Source organism: Eriocheir sinensis, chromosome 22 (assembly GCF_024679095.1).
Source record: "Eriocheir sinensis breed Jianghai 21 chromosome 22, ASM2467909v1, whole genome shotgun sequence".
NCBI classification, from domain to species: Eukaryota; Metazoa; Arthropoda; class Malacostraca; order Decapoda; family Varunidae; genus Eriocheir; species Eriocheir sinensis.
In genome coordinates this window covers 9,751,163-9,767,120 of record NC_066530.1, presented here as the reverse complement: position 1 = coordinate 9,767,120, position 15,958 = coordinate 9,751,163, and the positions used below count along the sequence as shown (strand labels likewise).

The 15,958-nt window shown below is 43.0% G+C and overlaps 1 protein-coding gene across 4 annotated transcripts in view; it reads left to right on the top strand.

Annotated features, from left to right (window-relative positions):
- Positions 1 to 15,958, top strand: part of LOC127002010 (hemicentin-1-like) — a 251,350-nt gene that overhangs the window by 101,570 nt on the left and 133,822 nt on the right. For all 4 annotated transcript variants that reach the window (XR_007755636.1, XM_050867330.1, XM_050867331.1 and 1 more), the window contains exons 49-56: positions 23 to 188; positions 2,854 to 3,005; positions 5,510 to 5,660; positions 8,006 to 8,163; positions 8,615 to 8,738; positions 9,945 to 10,102; positions 12,410 to 12,533; positions 12,876 to 12,968. Coding sequence is in view for 3 of the 4 variants with exons in the window: in XM_050867330.1 (XP_050723287.1) it covers positions 23 to 188; positions 2,854 to 3,005; positions 5,510 to 5,660; positions 8,006 to 8,163; positions 8,615 to 8,738; positions 9,945 to 10,102; positions 12,410 to 12,533; positions 12,876 to 12,968 (1,126 nt within the window). In the remaining variant the exon portion in view is untranslated. The remainder of the gene's footprint in view (positions 1 to 22; positions 189 to 2,853; positions 3,006 to 5,509; positions 5,661 to 8,005; positions 8,164 to 8,614; positions 8,739 to 9,944; positions 10,103 to 12,409; positions 12,534 to 12,875; positions 12,969 to 15,958) is intronic.

The following is a 15,958-nucleotide window of genomic DNA, read 5'->3' as shown; positions in this document are numbered from 1 at the left end:
ACTGGTGTTTGTTATGCTGCAGGACGGAGTGGAGGTCGATGGGAGGCAGGATCCGTTCGTCCACATCACAGGGGGCGGAGAGCTGCTGAAAATCCTGCGAACCTTCCCGTCCCACACCGCCAACTACACCTGCAAGGCCGTCAATGAGGCCGGGGAAGACTCGGTCACCTTCGACTTGGAGGTTATGGGTAGGTCAAGTTAGGGTAGCTTAGGATAGGAGAGGGTAGGGTAAGTTAGGTTTGGTTAGGATAGGGTAGGTCAAGTTAGGCTAGGGTTAGGCTGGGACAGGGTAGGTTATGTTAGGTTAGAGGAGAACTACATTATTTGATAGGATAGCTAATATAGAATGGTTGAGAATAGTATAGTTCAGTGAGACAGTGAAGAACAATTTGACGTTTGAGGTGCGCCCTGACACTCTCTCTGAAAAATATGGGGAGGACAACTACATTATTGATAGGGTAACTGATATAGAATGATTGAAAATGGCATGGTTCAGTGAGACAGTGAAGAACAGTTTGAAGTTTGAGGTGTGGCCTGATACTCTCACTGAAAAATGTGGGGAGAGAACTACATTATTTGATAGGTTGGGAAATATAAAAAAAAGGACTGAGAATGGTATAGTTAAGTGAGACAATGAAGAACAATTTGAAATTTGAGGTACGCCCTGATGCTCTCACCAAAAATAAGGGAGAGGAGAACTACATTATTTGATACGATGGGAAATATAAAAGGGGTGAGGATGGTATATATAGTTCACTGAAATAAAGAAAAACAATTTGAAGTTTGAGGTGCTCCCTGATACTCTCACTGAAAAATAACGGAAGAGGAGAACTACATTATTTGATAGGATAGCTTATATAGAATGGTTGGAGGTGCTATTGTTCAGTGAGACAGCGAGGAACAATTTGATAGGACGGGAAATGTAAAAAGGCTGAGGATAGTATATATAATTCAGTGAGACAGTGAAGAACAATTTGAAGTCTGAGGTACGCCCTGACACTCTCGCTGAAAAATATGGGGACAACTACATTATTTGACAGGATGGGAAATATAGAATGGTTAAGAAAGGCATTATTCAGTGAGACAGTGAAGAACAATTTGAAGTTTGAGGTGCTCCCTGATACTCTCACTGAAAAATATGGGGAGGAGAACTACACTTTTTGATAGGATTACTAATATAGAATGATTGAGAATGGTATCCCCCGGTGAAACAGTGAAGAAGAATTTGAAGTTTGAGGTGCTCCCTGACACTCTCGCCAAAAATTAGGGAAGAGAAGAACTATATTATTTGTTTGGATAGGAAATACAGATTGAATGGTTGGAGGTGCTATTGTTCAGTGAGACAGTAAAGAACAATTTGAAGTTTGAGGTACGCCCTGACACTCTCGCCAAAAATTAGGAAAGAGAAGAACTATATTATTTGTTTGGATAGGAAATACAGATCGAATGGTTGGAGATGCTATTGTTCAGTGAGACAGTAAAGAACAATTTGAAGTTTGATATACGCCCTGACACTCTCGCCAAAAATCAGGGAAGAGGAGAACTATATTATTTGTTTGGATAGGAAATACAGACCGAATGGTTGGAGGTGCTGTTGTTCAGTGAGACCGTGAAGAACAGTTTGAAGTTTGAGGTGCTCCCTGACACTCCCACTGATAAATAAGGGAAAAGGAGAACTACATTATTTGATGGGATAGGAAATACAGAATGGTTGGAGATGGTATAGTTCAGTGAGATAAAGAAGAACAATTTGAAGTTTGAGGTGCACCCTGACACTCCCACTGAAAAATACGGAAGAGGAGAACTACATTATTTGATAGGATGGGAAATATAGAATGGTTAAGAGAGGCATCGTTCAGTGAGACAGTGAAGAACAATTTGAAGTTTGAGGTGCTCCCTGACACTCTCACTGAAAAATATGGGGAGGAGAACTACATTATTTGATAGGATGGGAAATATATAAGGGTTGGAGATGATATATATAGTTCAGTGATTAAAAAAGAATAATTTGAATTTTGAGGTGCACCCTGATACTCTTGCCAAATATAAGGGAGAGGAGAACTACATTATTTGATAGGATAGCTTATATAGAATGGTTAAGAAAGGCATCGTCCAGTGAGACAGTGAAGAACAATTTGAAGTTTGAGGTGCACCATGACACTCACTGAAAAATAAGGGAAGAGGAAAACTACATTATTTGATAGGATAGGAAATACAGAATGGTTGGAGGTGCTATGGGGGCTTCGTGGTGTGGTGGTTAGCACACTTGGCTCACAACCGAGAGAGCCTGGGTTCAATTCCTGGGCGGAGTGGAAAAATTTGGGCAGCTTTTCCGATACCTTACGCCCCTGTCCACCCAGCAGTGAATGGGTACCAGGTATTAATCAGGGGTTGTGTCCCGTCTCCTGAGATTTGTTCCCTTCTCCTATAATTCCTTCCCCTTCTGTCTCTCTCCGGCATATGACCACAGATGTTGCGCCGACTAAACAAAACTTTCCAACTTCTTTCTTTAGAGGTGCTATTGTTCAGTGAGACAGTGAAGAACAGTTTGAAGTTTGAGGTACACCCTGATACTCTCACCAAAAATAAGGGAGAGGAGAACTACATTATTTGATAGGATAGCTAATATAGAATGATTGAGAGTGGCATCGTTCAGTGAGACAGTGGAGAACAATTTGAAGTTTGAGGTGCTCCCTGATACTCTCACCAAAAAATAAAGGAGAGGAAAACTACATTATTTGAAAGGATAGGAAATATAGAATGGTTAAGAAAGGCATCGTTCAGTGAGACAGTGAAGAACAATTTGACGTTTCACCCAAAGATCTTACAGTGACACTAGCTCTGCCTCTCCAGTGCCACCAGTGATCATTGAGGACCTCGTGGAGAACACCATTGGAGGAGGCGTGGGCGGGGACACTGTCGGCGTGGTCAACCGCACAATGGACCTGGAATGCTACACCCTCGGAAACCCAACGCCCACCATCTCCTGGACGAAAGATGGAGAGGTTCGTCACTGCATGGAATCTATTGAATTTTCCACCATCTGGCTAAGACTTAATTGTTTTTCTGCAGCTAAACACCTCTATGCTGGTTATCTATTACTTATTTATATCAACTATACTCCCACCCTCACCTGAACTAAAGATAATCAGGTATGTCACATCATGGAATCTCTAGAATTTTCCACCATTGGCTGAGACTTAATTGTTTTCCTGCAACTAAGCACCTTTATGCTGGTTATCTATTACTTATTTATATCAACTATACTCCCACCCTCACCTGAACTAAAGATAATCAGGTAAGTTACATCATGGAATCTCTAGAATTTTCCACCATGGGCTGAGACTTGATTGTTTTCCTGCAACTAAACACCTCTATGCTGGTTATCTATCACTTATTTCTACCAACTATATGCCCACCATCTCCTGAACTAAAGATGGACAGGTTCGTCACTGCATGGTATCTATAGAATTATTACCATCTAGCTAAGACTTAATTGTTTTCCTGCAACTAAACACCTCTATGCTGGTTATCTATCACTTATTTCTACCAACCATATGCCCATCATCTCCTGGACTAAAGATGGACAGGTTCGTCACTGCATGGAATCTATAGAATTATTACCATCTAGCTAAGACTTAATTGTTTTTCTGCAGCTAAATACTTCTATGCTGGTTATCTATCACTTATTTCTATCAACTATACTCCCACCCTCACCTGAACTAAAGATAGACAGGTACGTCACATCAAGGAATCTCTTGAATTTTCCACCATCTCGCTAAGACTTGTGTGTTTTTCTGTCTGTGCAGTTTATCTCACCTACTTCTACCAACTATATACCCACCCTCACCTGGAATAAAAATGGACAGGTTCATCACATCATGGAATCTATTGAATTTTCCACCATCTGGCTAAGACTTCAGTGTTTTTCTGCAGCTAAACACCTCTATGCTGGTTATCTATCACTTATTTCTACCAACTATATGCCCACCATCTCCTGGACTAAAGATGGAGAGGTTTGTCACTGCATGGAATCTATTGAATTTTCCACCATCGGCAAAGACTTAAGTGTTTTTCTGCAACTAAACACCTCTGTGCTGTTTATCTATCACTTATTTCTGCCAACTATATGCTTACCCTCACCTGGACTAACGATTATCAGTTATGTCACTTCATGGTTTCTCTTGAATTCTCCACCATCTGGTTAAGACTTAATTGTTTTTCTGCAGCTAAACACCTCTATGCTGCTTATCTCTCACTTATTTCTACCAACTATATGCCCACCATCTCCTGGACTAAAGATGGACAGGTACGTCACATGAAGGAATCTCTAGAATTTTACACCATCTGGCTAAGACTTAACTGTTTTTCTGCATCTAAATACGTCTGTGCAGTTTATCTCTCACCCAAGTCTATCAACTACATGCCCACCATCTCCTGGACTAAAGATTATCACGTACGTCACTTAATGGAATCTATAGTATTTTCCAGCATTCAGCTTCAACTTAAGTGAAATTCTACTGCTAAATATGTCTGTGCTGTTTATATCTCACTTATTTCTATCAACTATACACCCACCATCACCTGGACTAAAGATTATCAGGTACGTCACATCATGAAATATTTAGAATTTTCCAGCATCTGCTAAGACTTAAGTGTTTTCTATGACTAAATACCTCTGTGATATTTATCTCTCACTTATTTCTACCAACTATACACCAGCCATCTCCTCGACTAAAGATGGAGAGCTACGTCAACCAAGGAATAATCAGAATTTTTCCACCACCTGGCTAAGACTTAAGTGATATTCTACTACTCAATGCATCTGTGCAATTTATCTCTCACCTAATTCTAGCACCTATGTAAAATTCTATGCCTATTGGAATTTATTAAAGAGCGAAGCACATCCACATGAGAGCAACAGTTAGCGGGCTCTTTTTTTTTTTTACATCTTCCTTTTGTTGCCCTTGAGTTGCTGTCTGTGCTGTTAAAAAACAAAAATCTTGACTCACTCCCCATTCACTTAAATCTCCATCTTAGGCCTCGCTTTCATGGTGGGTGACAAACTACAGGTCCTTCACTTTATACCTTGGTCGTTTCCCTTTCACTGCAATCCCCCATTCTCCTCCTCCTCCTTCTCTCATCACTTTTACCTTAGTTTCCTCTTTCTCAGCATCTCAGGTGTTTGAAGGCTCCTGATCAGGCAGCTTATAGTATTTCTCTTAATTTATAGTGATGCAGTGGATCAAAAAGTGGCTGCTACAATTCAATGAAGAAAAATGTAGTCATGCACCTTGGGAAGGGATATCCAGCATACCAATACCACATGGGGAACACTCCACTATCCACCACAGTGGCAGAGAAAGACCTGGGAATATAGTAACAGGCTACCAGTGAAGGCCAAATCCATGCCAATAACAGCGGACGGGTTAACCGAGGTATTAATGTAGTTGTGTTGGGAGCCCGATACCTTTAAGAATATTGACCTTTTATCTCTCTCCCACTGCAGGAGGTCATAGCAGGAGGTCACCTGGAGCTGCTGGAGGAGGGGCAGGTGCTGAGGCTCCACCGTGCCCAGACCAACGACTCGGGTGACTACACTTGCACCGCCACCTCCCCCTCCGGCAGTGCTTTTCGGGACTTCTCGGTTGTCATTCACGGTAAGTTACTCCAGTGCTTTCTTGTACAGTACCCTCTCGAGTTTCGCGCTCGCTTCATTCCGAAGGTATAGCGCTAAACTCGAGGATCGCGAAACTCGAGGTATTGAAAACACTGAAAAAGCGCTTATTTGTTCCGACCCGTGGATATATATATTTTTTTTTTTACATGTGGCCTATGTAGACTATCCATCTGGGCCTGATGGTCGGCCCCGAGCCCGTCATGGCGCAGGCAACTGTTTATAGTGGCGCCATTATAATTGGCTCATGCTGCCCCCAGAGCTCACTTTTTTTCCTCCTTTACTCCCTTGTTATCTCAAAATATGTACCTTGGAAAAAGGAGGAAAACAGGAAGAAAGAACGGATCGTTTTAAAGCCACAGATGAAGCCTTATGATTGGCTGAGCTCTGAAAACATGCTTGTGATTCGCTGGGAGTCCGATGACGTCATCGCCGGCACTCACCCGGTCAGCAGCCTCGCTGCCTTAAGGTGGTGTCACGCTGGCCGTTTTCCTTTAAACGTTGTGGCTACTGGCAACTCCTGTACGCCCATCTGGGAGCGAGTTGTCGGTTGTCCGTAAGCTGGTGTCACACTGGGCCATTTTCTTCCTGCTGCGTTGGTGGCAGCTTGGGCAACTGGCAAGTTTTCCAGGTGTGCATCACACACATGAGGGGAAATTAGAAGGGTGTGGGGAGGAGGGGCAGAAGGGAGAGTCGGGTCATGTCATGACACACACACACACACACACACACACACACACACACACACACACACACACATAGAAAGGGAAATGAGAAGGGTGGGGGGAGGAGGCAGAAGGGAGTCGGTCACACACACACACACACACACACCCACACACACACACACACACACACACACACACACACACACACACACACATAGAAAGGGAAATTAGAAGGGTGTGGGGAGGAGGGGCAGAAGGGAGAGTCGGGTCATGTCATGACACACACACACACACCCACCCACCCACCCACACACACACACACACACACACACACACACACACACACACACACACACACACACACACACATAGAAAGGGAAATGAGAAGGGTGGGGGGAAGGAGGGGCAGAAGGGAGAGTCAGGTCATGTCTTGACCTGAGTCAGGTCATGTTTTGACCTGAGTCAGGTCATATCCTGACCAAGCCCTGATCTGACTCTCCTTACTGCCCCTCCCTCCCCACACTATTCTCATTCCCCTTCTGTGTGTGTGTGTGTGTGTGTGTGTGTGTCAGGAAATGACCTGACCTGAGTCAGGTCATGTTTTGACCAAAGCCCTGATCTGACTCTCCTTTCTGCCCCATCCTCCCCACATCCTTCTCATTTCACCTTCTGTGTGTGTGTGACAGGTATGAACATGACCTGACTTGGTCATGTTCATACCTGACTATTCTTTCTGACCCTCTCTCCCCACACCCTTCTCCTTTCTCCTTGTTTTCATCCTCTCTATCTCACCTTTCACGAGAGGGGCTCATAACCAGAGTCAAGCTACACACCTTCTCTCGACTCGGGGGCTCGCATGGTATTGAGGCTGTGCTGAGTTGAACCAAACTCGACAGGGAAGAGGCAGCGGGAAGTTCAAACGCGGTTAACGTGTTAATTAGTCTCTCTCTCTCTCTCTCTCTCTCTCTCTCTCTCTCTTAGCCACAATGTTTGGAGGAAAACGTCCAGTGTGATACTACCTTTAAAGGTAGCGTGCGTGACGCCAATGGTAAGTAGGCGTGACCCGTACATGTCAAAGCAGCGCGAAACTCGGGGTGATAATGCGTGAAAGTCGGGATGGTAAGAATTTAGGACTAACCGCGAAACTCGAGGATCACGAAACTCGAGAGGGTACTGTAATTTTTTACCCATGTAAGTGTTTCCCCGTCTCTGTCATTCACAGTAAGTCACTCTAGTGTTTTCTTGTTACGTATTTTTGACTAATTTAAGTGTTTTCCTGTCTTTGTTATTCCTGGTAAGTTACTCCAGTGCTTTCTTGTAATCTTAGACCCATGTAAGTATTTCCCATTATGGTAATTTCTGGGATGTCATGGTAGTGCTTTTTTGTAATTTTAGACAAGTGTGTTTCCCATCTCTGCTATTCCTGGTACGTCACTCTAATGCTTTCTTGTAATTTTAGACAAGTGTAAGTATTTCCCATTTTTGCCATTCCTGGTAAGATACTCTATTGCTTTCTTGTGATTATAGACACAAGTCAGTGTTCCCCATCTTTGTCATGCATGGTAGGTTACTGTAGTGCTTTCTCGTAATTTTAGGCAAGTAGGTGTTCCCCAAATAATCGATGTATGTAACTACTATTGACACTTGTGGTTTTGTTCCGTAGAACCTCCCCACATTATTCCACCTCAAGAGAATAGTGTGGATGTAGTCATGAACCAGCCACTGGTGCTGACCTGTGACGCAGAGAGCTCCTTGATGCCAGCCGTGTCGTGGATAAGACACGGGCAGCCCATCACGCCATTCATCAACCCAAACTATCAGGTGTGTGAAGACTGAAGGCAGTGGTGAGCGCTTAAGTTCATGTAGAGCGTCCACCTGTAGCTTGGCCTCAGGGTTGGACTAAGCTGCTGACTGCTGACAAATTTAGACACACACACAAACACACCCATCATCATCAAGAAATACATCAAGAAATACAGTTTTCCATACAGAAGCGTAAAAACATGGAACAGACTTGACGAGGAGACTGTGTGTGCAAAAATGATTCATGAATTTAAAGCCAAACTGGATAATAAACGTTATGGAGACGGGACAGCACGAGCCTAGTACGGCTCTTTTCCTGTATTTCACAACTAGGTAAATACAACTAGGTAAATACACACACACACACACACACACACACACACACACTTAATATTTGTTTTTTGAAGATAAAGTTGAGTATGAATTCTTAATCTGTTTGTGATCTCATAAAGTTATATTTGAAACCCAGGTGAGGTCAGGTGGCCAAGAACTGCACATCCGGCGAGTGAGGAAGGGTGACGGTGGGGCCTTCAGCTGTGTGGTGGTCAGTGCTGCCGGCCAGGACACACTCACCTATAATGTCGTTGTGCAAGGTTAGCAGAACTTTTCTACTGACATTTTTCTTAGTTTTTAGTAATCATGGAGATGATTTTGTCTCTTCATTTTTGTCTATCTATCTATCTATCTATATCTCTGCTGCCTTACTCCCTCGTGGGAACTTCCCTCCAGGGGGTGGCCGCGGCAGAAGTGTCTCCATCTCTCCCTGTTCTGGCACTCCCTCTCAGCACACTCAGTCCTGCTACTTCCAACTCTCGCCCCAGTACTCACTCACCCTATTGATCCACTTCACAGGTGGTCTTCCCCTGACACCCCCTCCCTCAGTCCTTCCCTCATGCACTCTCTTCACAAAGTCATTCTCCTTCATTTTGTAATGTTGCTGAACCTTGTCAGGGGCAGCACAGTGTCCACCCCATCGGCATGGAGGAGGCAAAAAGGCCGTGCCACTCATTAGTTTCTCTAAAAGGGCTGTGAGGCAAACTACTCTGATATTTCATTTAAATAATTATAATAATTTTATACGAAAATATACCATAGAAGAAAGCTTTGCTCACCTTACTTTATATCTTGCAAAACAAAGCCAGTCTACTGCAAACCTGGCAGGAGTAATTTCTTCTTGTCGTCTTTTAATAAATGTGATGCTAAAGTGAGTGAGTGAGTCTTTCTGAGCTCCATCTTAGAAATAACTACACAATGTGGACTCACTTTCAACTGGAGTGTAGCTCTTCAAATTTTGTTGAGGATTGGCCACACAGCTGAGGGGGAGGGCATGGCTGCCTTCCACACTGTGTTGGGCCCCAGCTGTGAGCTGCCAGACTCAGAAGTGCAAAAATGGCTTGTGTTCAGCCCAGCCAAGACATGGAACAGAATTGGTACTGGACTTGTCTGTTGATTTCAGTGCATAGCAAACTTGGTCTGTTGTTTAGATTCACCAAGTTTATGTCCTTCATGCCAGCAGAAACTTGTAACTCTCCCAACGCTTGCATCATTTACTGAGGCTGCTCTTGCCCCACACTGCACTCACAGCCAACACTCACTGATCATGACAGAGATCCTCAGCAAAATTAGTATTACACTGAGGCTTGAAATATGAAGTTCTCTAACTGTAGACTTGTATGTTTAGAGGCCTACAGAAGTAAGATATTTATTGTTGTACTGTTTTGACTGTTGCTGTGTTCTCCTAGCCTTCTGGTGCATCTTTTACATCCATTGGATGTTTCATGAAATACTTTTCTTCTCAGTGCCAGCCGTGATTGAGCGCGCCAACGTCCAGCCCAGGGTCATCGGCGTGGCGGGGCAGAGTGTGGACCTGGTGTGCCAAGCGTCCGGCAGCCCCAGACCTGAGTTGTCCTGGAGGCACGGCGGCCGGCCAGTCAGCCCCGACGACCCTCGCTATCAGGTGACAACTAGAAGCAAAGTTCTGTTGATTTAAATTTTCTGTCCAATAATATTGTGAGGAGTCACATTCAAGGATTTCCAGATGACAAAAGAACGCCTTTTGGACAAAGTGTAAGTGTTGCCTCTTGCCCTGCACTGTGATGAAGCTCCTCACCCTGTCTGATGCCACCAGCCTCCTGCTGCTGCCCGCCCGTGTGTTGTGGGCAGGGCAGAGATGCTGTTGTCATTCATTTGTTTGTTTGTCTGTCGCCAAAATATCTATAAAAACAAAATGCCCTGAAGGAAGGCCACGCATGCCTCCAGAGGGAAATCCAGTGTTTGTGAAGTGTTCCGCCCAGACCAGGAATGCTTCACTGGGATGATATCGGGCATGGGGGCGGCCCACCTCAGAGAAATGGCTGCCTCATCATACAAAACTAGGAAGATAAAAAAATTTCACGTCAATGACTTCATCTGAGGGTTGACTTATACATGGCCACAAGGGGAACTATACAAAGAACTGAGGGTTGACTTATTCATGAACACAAGGGAAACTATACAAAGAACTGAGGGTTGACTTATTCATGAACACAAGGGAAACTATACAAAGAACTGAGGGTTGACTTATACATGAACACAAGGGAAACTATACAAAGAACTGAGGGTTGACTTATTCATGAACACAAGGGAAACTATACAAAGAACTGAGGGTTGACTTATTCATGAACACAAGGGAAACTGTACAAAGAACTGAGGGTTGACTTTTACATGAACACAAGGGAAACTATACAAAGAACTGAGGGTTGACTTTTACATGGACACAAGGGAAACTGTACAAAGAACTGAGGGTTGACTTTTACATGGACACAAGGGAAACTATACAAAGAACTGAGGGTTGACTTATACATGGACACAAGGGAAACTATACAAAGAACTGAGGGTTGACTTATACATGAACACAAGGGAAACTATACAAAGAACTGAGGGTTGACTTATACATGGACACAAGGGAAACTATACAAAGAACTGAGGGTTGACTTATACATGGCCACAAGGGAAACTATACAAAGAACTGAGGGTTGACTTATTCATGAACACAAGGGAAACTATACAAAGAACTGAGGGTTGACTTTTACATGAACACAAGGGAAACTATACAAAGAACTGAGGGTTGACTTATACATGGCCACAAGGGAAACTATACAAAGAACTGAGGGTTGACTTATACATGAACACAAGGGAAACTATACAAAGAACTGAGGGTTGACTTTTACATGAACACAAGGGAAACTATACAAAGAACTGAGGGTTGCCTTTTACATGAACACAAGGGAAACTATACAAAGAACTGAGGGTTGACTTTTACATGAACACAAGGGAAACTATACAAAGAACTGAGGGTTGACTTATACATGAACACAAGGGAAACTATACAAAGAACTGAGGGTTGACTTATACATGAACACAAGGGAAACTATACAAAGAACTGAGGGTTGACTTTTACATGAACACAAGGGAAACTATACAAAGAACTGAGGGTTGACTTTTACATGAACACAAGGGAAACTATACAAAGAACTGAGGGTTGACTTTTACATGAACACAAGGGAAACTGTTGTACAAAGAACTGAGGGTTGACTTATACATGAACACAAGGGAAACTATACAAAGAACTGAGGGTTGACTTATACATGAACACAAGGGAAACTATACAAAGAACTGAGGGTTGAGTTTTACATGGACACAAGGGAAACTATACAAAGAACTGAGGGTTGACTTATACATGAACACAAGGGAAACTATACAAAGAACTGAGGGTTGCCTTTTACATGAACACAAGGGAAACTATACAAAGAACTGAGGGTTGCCTTTTACATGAACACAAGGGAAACTGTTGTACAAAGAACTGAGGGTTGACTTATACATGAACACAAGGGAAACTGTACAAAGATCTGAGGGTTGACTTATACATGAACACAAGGGAAACTATACAAAGAACTGAGGGTTGACTTATACATGAACACAAGGGAAACTATACAAAGAACTGAGGGTTGACTTATACATGAACACAAGGGAAACTGTACAAAGAACTGAGGGTTGCCTTATACATGAACACAAGGGAAACTATACAAAGAACTGAGGGTTGACTTATACATGGACACAAGGGAAACTATACAAAGACCTAAGGGTTGACTTTTACATGAACACAAGGGAAACTATACAAAGACCTAAGGGTTGACTTTTACATGAGATTCACTTCTAATAAGCATGTTTTGTATATGGACTTAACGCTGAAACTAATACGAGACTACAAAATCTCCTCAACCAGATTCTCGAGAGGGGTGAGCGTCTGCAGATCAAGGGAGTGACACCGGAAGACGAAGGGAAGGTCACGTGCATCGCCACCAACGCCGCCGGGCAAGACACAGCCAACTTTACGCTAGAAGTCATGGGTACGTTGTCAGGGATTTGTGAGGTGGTGGTGAGAATCCTTTACTGTAAAATGTCTCCTGAGGTAAGATTATAGTCCGTAATTTTAAACATATCTGCCCCTTAGTTTGCCTGTTTGAAAAGCCTCTCGTAGAAGTTGCTGGGTTTTTCATGGACTGTTTTGTGATCCCAGTGATAGTTTGCTCCACTTCTGCACACTGAACTGGAAAAACACCCATGAAAACCTGGTTAATCTTCCCTGTGGCCTTGGAAGTCATAATGGGAGCCTGATACATTTAAAAATATGTCCCTAGAAGTGAAAAATCTGATATCCTAGACTGAAATTTCTTGCCTACCATTTTCAGTGCCTCCACACCTTCCAAGTGATGCAGAGACGGAGTTGACAGTGAAGGAAGGCGACAGCATCATCCTGGAGTGTCCTGTGCAGGCCACCCCATGTAAGTACTGATCTGCCATGTGTGTATAAATTTAAGGGGTGGAGAAGCTGCTGTGTCAAGGAAGCATTAAAATATAGTGAAAGAAAAGACCCCAGGCTGTATGCTGAGAAGGCCCTTACACTGGCATACCCTCAAAGGGGAAACTCCTCAAACTGCAAAGAAGTGGAGTGGAGAATGCCAAAGGTCAGAGGATAGTTTTCCCTTGAAGGAGGCACTGGAGGAAATCAAATGTGTGTATAAATTTAAGGGGTGGAAAAACTGCTGTGTCAAGGAGGCGTGAGAAAATAGTGAAAGTAAAGACCCCAGGCTGTATGCTCAGAAGGCCCTTACCATAGGTGGGCACGATAACAGAAAACCTTATTCCCGATAACCGATAACTGATAATGGAAAACCTTATCGGTGATAACCGATATTCGTTAACTGGAGACACAAATATAGGCGATAACCGATACCCGATACCCAATATAAATCCACAATTCTGATACTAGCTAGCGATAAGTCCGATAGGGGAAAACGATACTATATTGATATTTAAAATAAAAAAAAAAACATTGATGAATTCAAATTTTCATTATCTGTATTTGTAGAAAACTTACAAAACCTGAAAACAACACGTTGACACGTACGCAGTGTCGTTCTAGAAACAGCGAGAATAGTGGTACTGTATGTCAGATTCAGCCTTCCAGCAACTCTTAATGTGTTAAAAAGCTTTGTGAGACTGTACAGGGCTACGCTTACTGCTCTGAACATGCGCAGTTCACGAGAGACCAGTGTTTGTAAACAAAAGCGCCAGCTTTTGATGATGGGAACCAAATAACACAACACCGGGTGCCTTCAATACCATGGCATGATCACAAACGAATATGGAATATTAAATTTGAGGCAGTGAATAATCTTTTGGGGCAAAGTTAAAAGATTTATCTCGTTGATATATTGATTTTTGAGCCCAACATAAAAAATAACCCAGTGTTTTAATGTTGATGATCTAAGTATGAAATCTCTTCACCGAAGATATTTCATACCCCAAAGTTTTTTCATACAACACCGGGCGCCTGGGCCATGCATGAGCCGTAGGGAGGAGACAATGTTTTTTTTCTGAGAGGCGGAAAAAGTAGCGATTATTGCTAGTTTGGTTACAAAAGTAACGAAGATACCGATATATGTTTAAATAAGTAGCGGATGGGCGATAACCCGATTTTGTTATCAGCGATAAAGTATCGCGATAATTTATCGCGATAACGCCCAGCTATGGCCCTTACACTGGCATACCTTCAAATGGGAAACTCCTGAAACTGCAAAGGAGTGGTGTGGAGAATGCCCAAGGTCCCTTTGAAGGAGGCACTGGAGGAAATCAAATGTGTGTATAAATTTAAGGGGTGGAGAAGCTGCTGTGTCAAGGAAGCATGAGAAAGTAGTAAAAAAAAAATTCAGGCTGTTTGCTCAAAAGTAGAAAAGGCCCTTACACTGCCATACCTTCACATGGGAAACTTTTAGAGCTGCAAAGAAGTGGAGTGGAGAATGCCCAAGGTAAGAGGATAGTTTTCCCGTGAAGGAGGCATTGGAGGAAATTAAATGTGCATATTTAAGGGGGGCGACTAAGGGGGGTCCTCCTGCCCATATGGTCTGTCCAATAGCTTTGAAATCTTAGTATGTTATTTGTTTCTGTAAATATATGACATTCTGTGAATTTCATGAAATTTGGGTGAGGTATAGTGGAGACTCAAATAAAGTGTAATTTTCTTTTTTTGTTTCACAGACTTTATTTTTCAGTTAATCGCTGTGAAAAAAAAAATAGAAACTGTTTACATATCTACATTTTGTATTTATAAAATTGTGATATGTTGTTTTGTCTTCGAGGAAAAAAAATGGCAATTTTTTTTCACTTACAATTTTCTCTGCTCTGTCCCGTTTTCTTTTTACATTTTTGAAATTTCATAAATTCATGAATTGTAGTTTTAGTTGGTACCAAACAAAAGTTGGACAGACTTTTTCCTGATTTTGTGAAATTATTTGAAGTGTAAAAAACTATTTTCAGAGATATTGGCTCCTAAAGATTGTTTTTCCATTTTATCCATGTCTTGCCATTTGTGTTTATCTGATTGGCATGAAATTTTCACATATGATTGTGTATACCTTGTTGACTTGCTGGAGATGATAAGGCATCTGGTCCCCCTTTTATAAAAAAGTATTACTCACTCGCAGGTGAGGGTGTCAGAAGGCGCCACCTTCCTCATTGTAGAAGAGGTTACGGTCAAGGTATTCCTGCACGACCGTACTGGGCACTTCTGTCTTGCGATGAGTGTCTGTAGCTGGGAAAGCGACACGGTGATGAAAGTTTCGCTTGTATCGGGAGGAGGAGGGTTCAACTGAACACCTCTGTGCAGAATTTGTTGTTGGAGCTGCAGTGATGTTTCATGTGGCAATGATTCTGCAGCTGGTGGTGATGTAGGTGGTGGTGGAGTAGGTGGTGATGGAGTAGGTGGTGGTGGAAAAGGGCGTGATGAGGTACTCGGTGTAGGGAGTGATGAATCAGCTGGTGGTGGAGCAGGTGGTGGTGGTGATGAGTGGCGGGTGAGCGTGGCAGGATCACGACTCGCTTCATAAGCTCCTAAACTGCTCTGTTCTTGGTCTTGGCCGCTCCATCTTGTTCGATAAGCCTTCTTCATATCGGTGGCTCTCTTGCTACTCAACTTGCGTTTGTACGTCATTTCTGAGGACCATTATTTGGCTGGAGTACAAACGAACAGGTTGCGTGCCCTTCCCTGTTGTTGTCTGGGTAGGGACTGGCTCCGCCACATTCCTCTCCTCAATTCACACCCTCCCTACGATCCGGCACGAGAGGAATGACAGATGGCAAAATTTACGGAGAAAAAAAATATTCTAATGCAAATTTTATGTACATACAAGCAATGAATGATACAGCGTGTATGGGCGCGCGAGTCAGGCTATGACGCAATAGTGCGGGCCATTTAAATATGGCTTCCAGGGGT